General features: G+C 42.3%; 1 protein-coding gene across 5 annotated transcripts in view; it reads left to right on the forward strand.

The window, feature by feature from the left end:
* The window catches only part of LOC109528775 (SH3 and PX domain-containing protein 2A-like), a 47,555-nt gene extending 34,408 nt beyond the window's left edge, over positions 1-13,147 (forward strand). For 3 of the 5 annotated variants that reach the window (XM_019891732.1, XM_019891730.1, XM_019891734.1), the window contains 8 exons: positions 2,202-2,279; positions 2,795-2,830; positions 4,636-4,719; positions 7,860-7,977; positions 8,055-8,383; positions 9,024-9,073; positions 9,684-9,803; positions 9,880-13,147. In XM_019891732.1, coding sequence (XP_019747291.1) covers positions 2,202-2,279; positions 2,795-2,830; positions 4,636-4,719; positions 7,860-7,977; positions 8,055-8,383; positions 9,024-9,073; positions 9,684-9,803; positions 9,880-11,799 — 2,735 coding nt within the window. In that variant the 3' untranslated portion in view covers positions 11,800-13,147. Of the gene's footprint in view, positions 1-2,201; positions 2,280-2,716; positions 2,831-4,635; positions 4,720-7,859; positions 7,978-8,054; positions 8,384-9,023; positions 9,074-9,683; positions 9,804-9,879 lie in introns of all 5 variants that reach the window. The other 2 variants (XM_019891735.1, XM_019891731.1) reach the window with 2 other exon arrangements.
* Positions 13,148-16,852: the final 3,705 nt, after the last annotated feature.

Raw genomic sequence — 16,852 nt, forward strand, 5'->3', positions numbered from 1 at the left:
TGCTTTGCTGTTCAAAATGAAATTTATGAGCTTGCCAACAGGGTGGACATTTTCGGCTAATTTGGTCATTTAATGAGCACACGGTTGACTCATCAAGAGGAATCAGTTAGCAAGCGTCCTGTTTGCATTTCTGAAACTAATATTTCACTTTTGAGTGGTCATGTTAAGCTTGACAACATCCAGCCACACACACACACACACACACACACACACACATACACACACCCTGGCAGATGTGCACTTCTTACACTGACAAGATTGCCACAAGGTGCTTTTAAGACTTCCTCATTTCACCCGAGAAAAAGTTGAGATCTGCCATCGAACTTCATTGATTTAAATAGGTGTTTTGCTGTTCAAAATGAAATTTATGAGCTTGCCAACTCGTGCAAAATGTTCAGTATGATGAAGAAAATAAAATAAGAATTTGTGGGATAAGACCATGTAAAAAAAAAAAATGATGACAATTAGTTCATAATTCATTAATTCTGCAACCAGCCACTGTCTCTGTCTGCATTGAAGAAAGATGAAATGCTGGACGCCAAGGTGGACAGCAATTTTAGGGGCATGTGCAAAATGTTCAGTATGATGAAGAAAATAAAATAAGAATTTGTGGGATAAGACCATGTAAAAAAAAAAAAAGTTAACTATACTTTAGCCACTTTTTACACACACTACCGGTATATAGTACAGAATCCCATACATACTGTATAATGAAGAGCCTTTTCATTATACTGGTGTGTGTCAATTTTGGTCAATAAGATTTTCATGACGCTGTTACATTTGCATGGCTGAGTTCGATTTTGAGGACACGAAAGGCACTTTACAGTAATACTGACCCAGCCGTTTGTTTACACAAGCAGCTAGTGTTGCCAACTTGGTTGCTATATTCAGCGACTTTATGTGCAAAATGTTCAGTATGATGAAGAAAAGAAAATAATTTGTGGGATAAGACCATGTAAAAACAAAAATGGTTAACTATCCTTTAGCCACTTTTTACACACACGACCGGTATATAGTACAGAATCCCATGCATACTGTATAATGAAGAGACTTATCATTATACCGGTGTGTGTCAATTTTGGTCAATAATAAGATTTTCATGACGCTGTTAGATTTGCATGGCTGAGTTCGATTGATTGAGGACACGAAAGGCACTTTACAGTAAAACTGACCCAGCCGTTTGTTTACACAAGCAGCCAGTGTTGCCAACTTGGTTGCTATATTCAGCGACTTTTCCGACTGCTCCCGTGACGACTGGAAAAAAAAAAGTGACAGCTAAGTTTCATTCCTGTTAAGAAACAGACAACATGAGTGGAATCATTTTCCCATTGCCAAAGACATTGGAGCCATTTGTACATTGCAAAAGCGGTCATTTATCAACTTGTTAGAATCTTTTGACCCGAGGTCAAAATATTTTGCTGAAGTCGGCTTGCTTCACCTATATAACTCTGCACGAGAAAAGAATGTGAGAGCTCGGAATGTTGCATGTGGGGATTTTAGAGACAAGCGCTGTGTGGTATCCGTGAACTCAATTCAACTCACTTCGCAATAAGCAGCTGTTTGGCAAATATTGAACAATTCATCAAAAATAAGTAAATAAAATTAAATAAAGGCCTCAGTCTGTTTATTGCCACTCCCACTTCGAGTTTACTGTCAGACTAAAAATTAAACAAAGACAAATTGTACATTGTGCTTTCGAAACATCCACACAGGAAAGTCCGATTAGCTTTAAAAAAAAAAAAAATACGCCAATGAACCGCTCACAGTTCACATCCATAGGTGTTTTAGCGGCAATGGATTTTTGAAAATTGCAGAGCAAGACATGTACAGTCGGCAGATCATTTTGACAGTACTCATAGGCATATATTCTTAATGTCACATATATAAAAAATGGTAATATTATACCATCTTACTGAGTCACTTGCAGTAGTACAGTACTCTTCTTCTGCGTGACTCTGACTGTGTTATACTGCCTCCCGGTGGCCAAGACGAGCACACAAAAAACAGCCGATGTTTTTATAAAGTGCAGTATTACAGAGTGCTGCTTTTATTTTGATGAAATGCACAAAAACAGCAATAATTTATTGAAATTCATTTTCCAGATCACCAGATCGTATGCAAAGGTACCCGGTGGAAAAAAAAAAAAACATTGTAAATGTCCGTCCACGTCCGTCATCTGCTGCGTTGATTTATTTTCACAGGCTGGTGGTTTGTCAGCACCTCAGAGGAGCAAGGGTGGGTCCCCGCTACCTATCTCAACTCTCACAGCGGCACACGAGATGACTTGGAGCTTGGTGTTTTAGTGGCAATGGATTTTAGAAAATTGCAGAGCAAGACATGTACAGTAGACAGATCATTTTGACAGTACTCATAGGCATATATTCTTAATGTCACATATATAAAAAATGGTAATATTATACCATCTTACTGAGTCACTTGCAGTAGTACAGTACTCTTCTTCTGCGTGACTCTGACTGTGTTATACTGCCTCCCGGTGGCCAAGACGAGCACACAAAAAACAGCCGATGTTTTTATAAAGTGCAGTATTACAGAGTGCTGCTTTTATTTTGATGAAATGCACAAAAACAGCAATAATTTATTGAAATTCATTTTCCAGATCACCAGATCGTATGCAAAGGTACCCGGTGGAAAAAAAAAAAAACATTGTAAATGTCCGTCCACGTCCGTCATCTGCTGCGTTGATTTATTTTCACAGGCTGGTGGTTTGTCAGCACCTCAGAGGAGCAAGGGTGGGTCCCCGCTACCTATCTCAACTCTCACAGCGGCACACGAGATGACTTGGAGCTCGCCGCCTCAAAAAGCGGGGAAGGTAAGTCATCGCAACCGCACGCACGCCCACCTGAACACGCGAACACTCTGCGCTTTATAGCCACAAACCTCTCCACCTTTGATTGGTGACAAGAAAACTGGGCCTCTGACACTGGCGTCTCCTCACGGCTGATGTCGGCCCGCCGTGAACCGCTTTCCATGCCCACTTGCCATCGTAAGCACGCTTGAACAGAGCGCGGATTCAAGTCTGCGTCAGTGGCGAGGAGGGGTTCCAGGAGAGAGCAGACCACAGCCCGCTGATGAGCTGTACAGTCGTGCATTGTACACACCAGGATGTTACTCACTCTTTACATGATAGGGAGTGTTTCCATTTTCAAAGGTCAAATTACCTTTTTTTATGAACCGCGCTAAACATGAAGCATTAAACAGGAAATGACAATGACCACCGGTCAAGAGAAATTTGAATCAAACAACACTTTCTATCACTATAACTCACTTATTCTAAGCTTGCGACAGTTAGTGACTTAAGCCATTGGCCAAGAATCAATTAATAACAGTTATAATTATTTTTATTGTTGGAATTTTAAAACCGATAGCAAGATTTGAATGTAGCCTCACTTCAAAAATACCTCCCACCCCCAATTATGAAAGTGCGTAGTCACGATGCATAGTTACACGGAATGCTGTCCAGTTTCTACAAAATACCAGCGCTAGCGATACTAAGCTAGCATTAGCCTAGCACTGCAAACAAGGCAATGTTGCAGTTTTAAAACTGAATGCAGGATTTGAACGTATTCTCACTTCAATAATCCCCCTCCCCCACCCATAATAAAAGTGGTTCGTTGTGATAAACAGTCATGCGGAACACTGTCATGCTTCTAAAAAATGTCAGTGCTAACAATAATCTAGCGTTGGGCTAGCATTCCAAACAAGGCAATGTAAGCCGCTTCTGCGATTGGTCGCAATAGAGTGTTACTATATTGCTAACTGCAAGGCAAACTGTGACTAAGGCCTCACTTAGGCCCAACAATAAGGCAAGAAATTCCCATAGACACGCTTCAGGTGCTGTAATACTTTTGCCCACGTAGCAGTCTTGCCCAAGAACACCTTTGGATGGCCTCGCTCAAGAATGCCGCTCGTGTTGCCTTCCATCCACATAATAAGTGGAAAATTCTCCCTTTTGGACTCTTTTGAAATGAAAGTGAAGCAATTGCAGCAGATTTGCAAAAAAGTCTTACGCAGCGTTTTGTTGGACCCAACAACAAATGGGAGTATGGAAATGATTATTAGTCTTCCAAACACATACGGAGGTTTTGTAAGAGTGTGGCCAAAAGATGTTTTTGCCACACAATTGCCTTATTGTGCAAAAATGTAACACTGGATTGGACTTTGGTTCACATTTGCTCCATACACAAGAAGGACTTATATGACTTATATGAAATATAAACCGACGGGCCACTTCATTGGGTACACCTGTACATTTAATACACAATGAGCCCTACAAGTGGAATCTACGGGCTCTTTGAGGCTTATGAGGCGTAGTCAGCTGTTCCAGTAATCTGATGCATTTCCCGGGGGGCAGCAATGTGTGGCCCAGATGCTGCAGTATGACAGGATGAAGAAACCACGCTAACAACTTCCTAATTAAAAGCTGCAGAGGAGATGTCTTTTTTTTTTTCAACACGTCCCCCGTAACCCTTCCATCATTCCACCCTTAACCGTCCACCCACCGTCTTCCATGTGCAGCTCATAGCGTGTTGTGTGTTTTTAACATGTGCCGCTTCGCACTCGCTTTCCATGTATGTGCGTGTTCACCGCTGTCTGGTCGACGTTTGTGTCCGTCAGTCACTAAGCGCCACAAGGCCCACCTGAAGAGGCTGGACCGGAGATGGACGCTGGGGGGTGTCATCAGCCGGCAGCAGAGCCGAGGTGAAGTGAGACAGATGCTGCAACTTCAATGCCTTTGTTTGTGTGCGTGTGTGTGCTCCTGACGTCGCTGTTTGTCTCATGCTGCATCCTGTGTTGACGTCAATCCACCATGACTAACCACTAACTGACCTTCAAATCAGCACTTATAAGCCACCCTTTGAGAGAAAATAACTCCTTCAAATCATGTCCCCCTATTGAAATTCATTGGAATGCCATTAATCTGTCCCAGCCACCCCCCCAACCCCAAAAAACACCCCAAAAGAAAAATCATCAGTTTGTAGTGACATACAGTACATGTATAAACTTAAATAAAATAAATGAAATAGCCCTTTATTGTTAACAAAAAGTAAAATGACAATATTGCTCTTTGGCCAAAGGAAAATCTCCGAAAGAAAAGGACCATAATTAATTTTATCCTTCCCACATGCTTTAAACAAAACCAAACATATTAAATGACACATTTAAAAAATATTCCTTCGTGGCTGTTTTCACTCTCTTGCTCAAAAAAAGGGATCATGTAACATCACTTTGACTCAATGAAAAGAAGGCTGTCGCGGACAGTTTTTTTCAAAAGAAGAGGAAAAGCTTGCTTGCCACAAGCTGTTTATTTGACAGACGGATAAAATATATTGTAAATTAAAGGAACTATAGTGTGCCGAACTATGTTGAAGTGAGGTGTTTCATTTCAACAAAAGCAGTGCTATGCGGCTATTTTGTGGTCTCGGCTCAGGTTTATTCTCGCAATTATGTCTGCAGGGAAGCTGCATTGAACTCAGGAGCTTTATGCCGAACAATTAACTGAAATGATGTTACCAAAGATTTTTTTTGTTGAAGTGTTTTTGTTGTATTCCAAGCCTGCCAAATTCTCCCCAAACAGCTCTCGCCCACGCACTGAAAAGCTGTTGCACAACACACAGCGGGATCGGCCTGACGCTGCATTTAAGTGCCGAGTTAGAGCCAGATATTGACTCGTCTCCGGCGCAAATTGCGAACAATCTTGACGCATCAAAAATGGCGTTTAAGGCAATCACAGGCAAGGCCAAGATGGTCAGTCACCATTAGAGGAGCAGTGAGGCCGTTTGGGTTCAGACCAAATTTGTGCTTGGCGCACCGCGCTGGAGTAGAGAGAGCGAGAGCGTTGTTTCCACCCGAGGACTCGAAAGATTGTGCTGACTCCACTCGAATCATCTCGAACAGTGATGGAGGCGAGGCATGTTGTGGTTAACAAAACATCTGATTCAGAGTTTCCCCTCTTTGCTCCGCTGGATATTGTTTTGAGATGGGAAAGGTTTTTTCGGGACGCCTATACAATAAACGGTGCACAAGGTCAAAAATACATAAATATCCTCTTTCTCTGGATCTTTGTCTCGCATTGAAAAGAAAGGGGATTGCTATATCGCTTCCTGTCTGCTCCTGGACAAACTTGGGAAAGGGTCGCAGGAATTACAGTGAACCCCCCCACTGGTCTGCACCCCGGTACTGGTTCATGGGCCACTTGGTACCAGAGGGAAGGACCAAAAGCATATAGGCGCATATACATCCTTCCATAGGGCAATGCAGTACACTCTCAGTGAAGTTGTTAGCGCGAGACAGGCTAATGGAAATTAGCGTTAGTGTCTCAAGAATAAATCTTCAAACAACTGCGACATCACACGGTGCAGCAACATAAAAAAACGGCTTTAGCTCTGCTTCTTGCACTGCATCTCTTCCCATAGACCTCACTGCTGCCAGGCATGTTGTGGCAGAATCTGGTACTGCATTGAAGACGCGACTCTAAATTCATCCATCCATTTTCCGATCCACTTTATCCTCACAAGGGTCGCGGAGGGTGCTGGAGCCCATCCCAGCTGTCTTCGGGTAGTAGGTGGGGGACACCCTGAACTGATTGCCAGCCAATCGCAGGGCACACAGAGGCAAACAACCATCCGCATTCACACACACACCTCGGGACAATTTAGAGTCTTCAATCAGCCTGCCATGCATGTTTTTGGGATGTGGGAGGAAACCGGAGTACCCGGAGAAAACCCATGCAGGCCTGGAATTGAACCGGTACCTATGCACTGTGAGGTCGATGCGCTAACCACTGGACCATCGGGCTGCACTATAAATTCAGATATCATATCATCATATTTACTGTCAAAACAAAAATTTAAATGATATTAAAAACTAAAATACAATTGCCTAAAACCCGAGATCTAAACAGTGAGGGGAATCACTTTCCCGCTTCTCGTATGCGACAAGACAACCTTGAGAAAAGAGGGAGGGGGGGGGGGGGATGAAGTATTTGTAAACCGGATCCCAAAACGCTACTTCATCTTCTTTTTCAAACTTTTGTCACTGTGCACTTTTGGGACTCTGTCAGGCAAGATTCGGTCAGGAATTGCCCTAATGACGGGAAACGGTGTCTCTGCAACGGCCCGCTGGCCTTACAGGAATGCGTAAATCAGCACCGAGCCTCCGGCTGGCTATTATGTGCTGAGGTAAGAGGCCAAGGACACTTCATAGGACGCCGGCTCGCCAAAGGTGCACTTCATGTAAACAAAAGCAAATGAATGGCAGCCTGTGTGCGACGTTTATATCTTTGGGATTGCTGTGCGTGCTGCATAATAGTCGACTTTCAAGATGTGTTGCCCATAATGTTATACTGTGTGGCCCTTTAGGAGCACTGCTCTGTTCACGCTGACTTTAAAATGCACTTTACAGAAGTATCCAATACAGAAATAAGGAATCATGTTGGAGTACTGAAATATAAAAAAAATATGGGGGGAGGATTTCTTTTGCCCATTCCCCCCGTTTTTCTTGCAAAACACAATTTGAATGTTGATCAGCGTTTTCTGAAGAATTTTTAGGGTTAAATAATTTTTTTTTCAATGCATTTCAATGGGGGTCAATTACACACGGATTTTTCTGTTTGCAGGCCAGCCTGATCCCCGTGCCCCGCGGGGCCACTGTACATTTTAAAAATGTGACTTGTTTTGGCCTATTTAGTTATTTCCCTAGTTTTCTGTAACTATAATAACCTTTCACAAATTTGCAATTTTATACATTTAAGATGGAAATAAGACATCTGAATATTTTTGGACCACCATTTTTTCCCCCCCCATATAAAACCCCAAAATGTTTTGCTGTGCCTTTGGCAGAGGAGAAGTACGTCACAGTGCAGCCGTACACCAGTCAGGGCAAAGATGAAATAGCCTTTGAGAAAGGAGCAGTTGTGGAAGTGATCCAGAAGAACTTGGAAGGTTGGTGGTTCATCAGGTGAGTCTCACTTCACACGCCTGAAATGACAAAAAACATGTCGTGTGGAGTTGGACTTGTGTGTGATTTACTCCCAGGTACCAAGATAAGGAGGGCTGGGCTCCAGCTTCCTATCTCAAGAAGATGAAGGAGGACCTTTCCCCCAGAAAAAAGACGGTGACCGGCCCGGTGGAGATCATCGGAAATATCATGGAGATCAGTAATCTGCTCAACAAGAAGGCCCCGGGCGACAAAGACGTCGGCGGCGATGAGGTCACGGAGAGCCCCCAAGTGGCCCGCAAGGAGATCAGCTTACCGGTCCTGTGTTCGGACTCGGGCCCCGTTGGCACTCCTCAGGACGGCAAAGGCAGAACGGAGCAGGCCTCGCCAGCCGTGGCCCGCGTTGCACCTCACCGGGTGGAAATCGGTCAGCAATCATTCATCTTGAAAGTGTTTATCTCTGGGGACATTCATACATTTAGATTTCAAGTATTTAAACATTTTTAGCCTTCCAAAGTATTCTGAAATATATTTGCCAATTTTAGTACAACGGTAATCCTTTCTTCATTCCATGGGTTTCATTCCCGACCAGCCTGCGATGTACAAATACCCTATTTCCTTTACAATCAGATTTTTGAAGGTCTTTTAACATACTTTCAAAATCAGAGAAGCACATTCAAACACATATAATGTAATGGGGGAGAGTAAGAGAAAAGGATAACAACAAAATTGTACACACAGAGTCCCCTGCACCGATCCCTTTGTGTTTCCAGTTAACAAATCCGTTTCCCCCTGCAGTCCCCCAATTGAGTAAATTTAATTTATCATCTGACAATATACTGTACCTCGATCGTCACCAACTAACCACTATTGACATCTAGTGGTTGATAGTGGAATTACACACAATATAATTTAGAGTTAACGAAATGCCGTTGGAGTGTGATTACTGTAAACTGTTGTTTAATTCCATTCTGCTTTGTGGATTGCACTTATGTATTCAATATTTGTGTACAGTATTTTTTTCATACTGTGCTTTTTACAGTATTTGTTCTTTCTCTTTTTCGCAGGTTCCCCGGTTCTCAGGCAAAAACCTCCTCCTCGAAGAGATGCAACCCTGGTGGGAGTGCTTTTATAACATATTAATACTCATTCATAAAGTTATGTGTTCATAAACACGGCTAATTTGGTACGATACAGTCTGATCATAGAATATACAAATGAGATTCTAAAACGGACTATATTTAGAGCTAAAAAGTCCTTAGTTTTGTCAATTATAATCCTGCATGAGCTTTTTGGGTTAATTTTACATGTAATTATTATTTCTGTTTTTGTTGTTTTTTTTCTTTTTTTAATCTCACACTTGAAAGTTGCTCCATATATTAAAAGTTACAACCCGACTCTTAAACCGAATTAAAACTGACTTTAAATCCAAAAGTCAAAACAAATAAAAAACAATTATAAGAAAAAAAAAAACCAAATTATTATAATCCTAAAAAATATTGCTCGCATAGATGGTAATAGTTGTTTGTCAACGGTTGGACAAATGCCACATAAAATTAAATATGATTTTTAAAAAAAATTGTGATATGCTGTAGCAAATGGATGGCTATTTACGTAAGCTAATTGTGGATCATGTGTACCGGTGTCTTATTATTTATTGTTCCCCAATCAATGACCAAAGGTAATATGTGTATTTTACGTTAAAACAGTATTTCCTTTATCCCCAGGGATTTCCTTTGCCCTCTCCACCGGAGCCCCCTACAGTTGAAGCTGAGTATTACACCATTGCCGAATTCCAGTCTTGCATATCTGATGGGATCAGTTTCAACGGAGGCCAAAAAGCAGAGGTAACTGTCATACACAATACGACTTCCGTATTGTTTCTCTTCAGTAACAAAACATTTGTCACATGCTTCGTTTTAGGTGATTGAGAAGAATTCTGGAGGTTGGTGGTATGTCCAGATCGGCGAGCGGGAAGGCTGGGCTCCGTGTTCCTACATCGACAAACGCAAAAAACCCAACCTCAATCGTAGAACGAGCACGCTGTGCCGCCCCAAAGTGCCTCCACCGGCGCCGCCTGTCAAGAAGCAGGACTCGGTGGATACGGCGCCACCCAGCAGCCCCGGATGCGAGGCTCCGGAGTCTCCCGTGTCTCCCGGAAGGCCCGTGTACGAAGAGCCAGAGTATGACGTCCCGGCCATTGGCGACCTGGATCTGGAGTCTGAGTTTGAGTTCCTGAGAGGCGAAGCTTCCTTGGTGGATGCGAAGAATGAGGAGACGTCCTCCGAGAAGGGATCCCAGCGGTCCTCCAAACCCTCTCCGGCGTCATCGCTCCACAGTGCCTCTTTTAGGATGTGCGAGTCATTCGAAGACGGCCAAGAGGCAGAGGGCGAGGAAGAGTCCATCTACGAGAACGACGGCTTCCGACCTGTCAAGGAAACACCGGAGAGGCAATGCAGCCGCGACTCCAGTTCCTCCAAGGCCAGCGTTTCATCCGAAACTGGAAAGACCGCCAACCCAAAATCAGGAGGATGGAGGTCTGCAGCCAACAAGTTCAAGATCAACTTGAATGGAAGCCAAACGTCAGCCAAAAGTGAGGAGGGGTCCGGATCTAAATCAGCCTCCAACGAGTCAACTCCGGATATGTCCAGACCCAAGAAAGACCAGGAGGAAAGCAAAGCATCCCCCAACGCCAAGTCCTCCTCCAAACCTAAGCCGGTGGTGAGGCCTAAACCACAGCTGTCTAAGGCATCCAGCGGTGAAAAGATGGACATCAGCACATTGAGAAGACAGCTGCGACCCACGGGGCAGCTGAAGAACGGAAGCAAAAGCAAAGGCGAGGACTCCGAAACCGCCTCCGTCATCTCCTCCGAAGACTCCTTCTCGTCTCAGAGCACATCGTCCGAGTTCTCCTCCATCTACTCCAAAGGCAGCCGCGGTGACTCGGACGCGGAAGGCTGCGTCCTCTATCGTACCACCGACCCTTACGAGAAAGTCCAAGAGTCGGAGCTGAGCTTTCCTGCCGGCGTGGAGGTGCTGGTCCTGGAGAAACAGGAGAGCGGCTGGTGGTACATCCGCTGGAACGACTCCGAGGGCTGGGCCCCGACGTACTTCTTGGAGCCCGCGCGGCAGCAGGACGACGCAGCTGGTTCGGAATCTGATGGAACGCCATCCAAACCCGGGAGCCTCAGCAAGTCCAATAGTCTGGAGAAGAACGAGCAAAGGGTGCAGGCCATGAACAACCTCAATCAGAACCTAAAGAAGGTCATGCCGCCGATCCCCTCCAAACCCCCCGGCGGTCTCTCCAAACCCACCGGCTTGTTCGGGTCACGTAAGCAGAACAGCGGCAAGCAGCAGCAGGTAGTCAGACCCCAGTCGGTCTTCATCTCAGCCCCCATTAGGGATAACGCGAGCCCTGTCGGCTCCCTCAGGAGAAACGAGTCCCTCAACTCCAGCAACCACCCTCGCGTCAGCCCCACGGTGCGTCGCAATGCTTCATTCGGCACCGTGCCCCGTAGTCTGGCGCCCAACAACATCGCCCTGCCCAACCGGAACCCGTCTGGCACCAGCAGCTCGGAGTTCCTGAGCGGCGGCCCACAGAAGAATGCTCTCCCGGTGTCCACCGTGAGGCCCAAGCCCCACATCATCCACAACAACCTCAGGGAGGTCTATGTCTCCATCGCCGACTACCACGGCGATGAGGAGACGATGGGCTTCCCAGAGGGAACCAGTTTGGAGGTTCTGGAGCGGAACCCCAATGGCTGGTGGTACTGCAAGGTGCTGGACAGTGGCAAGCCCCGAAAAGGGTGGGTTCCTTCCAATTACCTCGAGCGGAAGCCTTAGCGTGCACGTAGCTGGTGGAACTCTGACCGCATTTTGGAAAGACTACTTACACGGACACTTTGATTTTGTACGAGGAAGCCCAGGAAGTTCGTGATGAAGCAAGAGGAGCAAAGCCAAGGAAAGAGGATCTTCATGCTTCGTCGGTGTCCAACCTACCGGAGGTACAGTAATCCCTCGCTATTCAAAAGGGACAGAGACCAAGCCATGCCCCAAATAAAATGTCTAATGTACGCTGATTTTATTATTTTTTTTAAAAAAATGGCCAATAGCGATACTACTACAACAAACAAGGGCTGTTACAATGTCCCATTTTTTTACCAATACCAGTATGAGTCATCCTCTCTTTGAGGACTCACCAATACTTTGAATACTTTTAACACCTAAAATTCCATTTACGCAATGGTAAAAAAAATCACAGATGATGATTCACCAGTGTTAATCTGACAAAGTACAGCGCCAACTACTGCCCAGGAGGACTATGGAAGACAGTAGCTTCCGCTTTAGTGCGCTAATTATGTTTGTGCTTTTGTTGCCCTCCTGGCGCAGAGTCTTTGTGACTTCAGCTAACGACCCTGGCTAAACATAGCTCCTCTCCAACATATAAAGTTAATCTCTCAGTCGAGATGAATTACTACAACATACTTCCTTGAGACCAAGTGTATTACTTTCGGGATTTAGCGCCATCTTGTGGAATGCTAAAAATAGCGTGAATAGCTGGCTGGGGGTAGAGTTCCTCCAAAAAAACGTAACTACAAAGTGAATTAGTGAACCGTGAATATGCGAGGGATTACTGTCATCATTTTTGTAGAACTTTCTAAGCATTTAAAGCTTACTGCATGTTTGATTTCATTATACTGACAAAGCCTTGAGCTGTTCGAACGTAACTTTTTTTTTTTTTTTTTTGCTGCTAAGTGTTAGTTACGTCTTGGTGCTGGCTTCATTGCATGTTTTTATAGCTTTATTTTGTTGTACTGTATGTCACCATTATGTAAAATATTAGAAGCATTTAAATGTCATTTTGTGAGCATCTCTAATAATAACATTTGCTTGTCATAATAAATGAATCCCTTGATGGTTTATCAGCAATCAGAGGCCACCAAAATCTGTATTTATTCTTTTTTTTCCTTTTTGGTACCATGATGATTGACACATTTGTTCACAACCACTTCACACATCTGCTCAATCCATCCTGACGTTGCAAAAAAAATTTCTGCTGGGCAGTAAATTTGACATTTTTACTTGTAGTCTTAACTTGGATGCTCGTTTTTTTTGTTTGACTGTTTACGGTGTCACAAGCAACAATAACTCAAGTGCCAGAAAATGAAAATAAATGCACTTTTTAAACAGCTCTTTGGTTCTTTTTTTTTTTCTTTCTTTTTTTTTTCTTTTTTTTACTCATCATTCACACATTTTGTTCCCATGTGCTCAATGGATGGAAGTATCATACCTGAACATCAGCGCTAAATACAGTCCAGTGATTCAAAAAGTTTATTACGAGTATCACAAGAAATGTCACTATAGAAGGGGATTGCATCCACTTGAAAAAAAAAAAATCCGTAAAAAAAAACAAAAACAAAAATTTAATTTTCTTTGTTACGCAGTAATTTATTTTGTAATTTTTTTTACTGAAAAAATATTCAGAAACAACAAAGCCCTCCAATATGACTCTGAATATTTTTTTCAACTGAATGCAATACGCTACCGTAGTATTATTACAGAGTTGCTTGCAATAATGTTTAATATTAGAAATAAAACTTTGGTTTCATATTTTTTTTGTAGCACGTCGGGCCGTAGGCCTACGACGCTACTACACACACACACACACACACACACACACACACACACACACACACACACACACACACACACACACACACACACATATACAGGTATATATATAATATACAGTATTACTATTTTACTGAGAGAAGCCAGCTTGTTATAAATTGGCACAGCCATAATAAATCGAAAAGTGACAGTCACAGTTGGTTATCCCCCATTACACTTTCTATCCACTGGAGGGCAGCAGAGCTCAAAGCGGAAAAGCATCCCCGAATGAACCCCCTCCTCCTTCAACACTGACGGTGATTAAAAAGCTTAACAGTGACAAGAGGCGATTGGCATTTTGCACTCAAAGGTGAAGTTTGATTACAATGACTTTTCAGTCCGTCGGATATTACTGAGGTGAAAGCTCAAAAGCTTCAACAAATAGCAGCCTCTTTCTCAGATCTCAAGTCAGTGTCTTTCCCAAATCAATACACCCTGTGTGCATTTTTTTGGAATAGCAATGGGAACTTAAATTGCGTGTCAAGAAGAGATTAACCAAACACTCAGATGTCATTCGGAGTCCAATAGTCAGCTTTACCCAAGGGTCCGCACAAAATATGTATTCGTGTGTGTGTGTGTGTGTGTGTGTGTGTGTGTGTGTGTGTGAAAAAGTAGTTTTGCCACTTTCACACAAAAGCATGTTTGTGTCACCCTAAGAGGACACTCGGCCACTTGATTCATGTCGCTTCATTCTTGTGGCCTGCGGGATCGTAAATAACAAAGTAGGGCCTGCTCTACATACATCGGACAAATCTATAAACAGTCGCTCTGTGACTTACAGCTGTTTACTCTGAGCTCCCCCCCAAACCCGCCCCCCGCCTCTCCCCGACTCTTTTAGTCACATTCTACGGATATACTGTACGCAAATGGGCGTTTCGCAAGTCTTCATACTGAGTGATTGGGCTTGATGTACTGCAGATACAGCGTGCAGGTTGCCATTGTGCCGCCTTATCTGCTTTATTGCCTTCAACGTGTTCCATTGGATTTGTGACAATGGAACTTTTGAAATTGAAGATCCCAAAACTCTTTCAGTTTTATCTGTTTTTCTTTACAAGTGATGGCTAAATGGAAATACTGTACAACAGGAACAACAGGAAGTGGAACTTATCATGAAGGAGAATACAAGGAAAAAAATATCTATCAAGTGTAAAAAAACCAGAGAATAAAGTAAAATTCAAACAATTACAGAGAAAAGACAAGAATAACACCTACATTTTAACCTGAGAAGTTTTTATTAAAATGATCCTTTTTAAGAGGGTGAAGTAAAAAATAAAAGAATACATTTGAACTTTTATCAGAAAAAAAGGTTCGATAAGGCCAATAGGAAAAATAAAGTCAGCAAATTAGAAAGATAGAATGAGATAGTTATTTTCGAAATTTAACACAATTCAATTACAAAAAAAAAACAAAAACAAACCAAAAGTGAGACGTGCTTGGTTGTGTAAACTTTATTCAACAAATAATAAAACGTCATTGGTTGATTTGACAGACTTCACTCACATACATTGCAAAACCACAGCCCCCGGCGGCAAACAGCTTATGAAAAAAAATAATAAAAATACAAATGCAAATTCAATTATTTTACAAGTGTAATTTTGACTGGAAAAATTAAGTCACATAAACAAAAAAGAGAGCTGAAACCATTTCACATATTTTAAACTAAGCTACTAAGCTAAGCTGCCAAGCTAAAACACATTTTGTATTTTTGACATCATAATTATTTCTTACATTGACATTAAATATGATAACAATTTGACTTATTTGGAAAGCAAGTGTTCTCCAAATTAAAAAGAAAAAAACTAAACAGAAATATATCGTCGCTGTCCATTTTTGTCAGTTTAAAAAAAAATATTTACGTTAACGTGATGTCCAAAACATGGACGCCGGATTTTTTCCATGAAAAAAACAAACATGTTTTTTCACAGGACAGCGGCGATATGCTAGCTTAGCTTAGTTTGTTAGCTAACCTAGCAATTTAACATTTTCACTTTCAATCCATTTTCCCTAAAGTGTCATCATTTACATTTAGTATGACAACAATTTAAATTATTTGCCACTAAACGTTAAATAAAAAAAAAAAGAAAAAAAGAAAAAAGAACAACAACAAAATGCTGGTTTAGCTTAGCTTGTAGCTAACCTAGCATGCAACATTTTCAATCAATTTTCCCACAAATGTCGCCATTTACATTTATCTGTCAACCAAACGTCAAACAATTTAGTGAAAAAAATGCTGTCTTAGCTTAGCTTGAAGCTAACCTAGCATGTAAAATTTTCAATCAATTTTCCCCATTTTTTTCCAGCAAATCAGCTTTAATACGTGATAGGTAATACTGTACTTTTTGGAGCAGTTTTGTGGCCATACATCAACATTATAGGAATTCTTCATAGACGCTTTGACAAAAATAAATTAACCTCAAACTACTACATATCTTACACATCATAATTGTTATTTTTTTCTGTTGATTTCTTGGATGAAGCGAAATACAAATCTGCACAGTCTCATTCCAGTTTAGGAGTGCACCGAGTGTTTAAAAAGAAATGCATGGATTTCTGAATGGACTCAGCTGTATTAAGTCAAATCTAAAACCCCCAAAAATGAAAATCTCAAAAAGCTGTCCTTGGACACCCTCCCAGCCCCAAATTTCAAATATCCTCGTTGTAATGGCGTAAACAAAGCCACCTGCCCCTTTTTGTGTCTGCCCGCCTTCTCCTCTCGACAGCGAGGGGGAAAAAGTCCACTTGTCATTCTTTAAAAGCTACTTAACAAATGCCAGACGGTATTCTTTATTTTTGTGACTCAATTAAAAAAAAAAAAAAGTCGTACATGTCGTGCTTTCGCAGCTTGTTTTTAAACGCCGGCAAGGTGACCTTCCTCCACTTCCTGGCTCATTTGCATCCTCCTTGAGCCCACAGCAGCCTTCTCGTACCATCTCAAGTGCACACAAAGTAGGTAGCTACATACTTCACACCATTTTTTTAACCCTTTTACTGCGTATTAGTGCAGTGGCAGCATTCATTATCTGAGCAGTTAATATGTTTTCGAAAAAGACAAAAAAAAAAAAGTCATTCAGCGCCGGTTTCAACTAAAGTGACAAAAATGTTCAACAGAATTCATAGTTAGCCTTAACAAATCATTAAAATCATTTTCGACATTTTTACACGAAAAACTGAATTTTAGAGGTCCCATGCCATCAAAATTAGACACCCCATCCACCTCCCAAAACAC

The sequence above is a fragment of the Hippocampus comes genome, unplaced genomic scaffold (assembly GCF_001891065.2).
Source record: "Hippocampus comes isolate QL1 unplaced genomic scaffold, H_comes_QL1_v1.1 scaffold121, whole genome shotgun sequence".
Classification (NCBI taxonomy): Eukaryota; Metazoa; Chordata; class Actinopteri; order Syngnathiformes; family Syngnathidae; genus Hippocampus; species Hippocampus comes.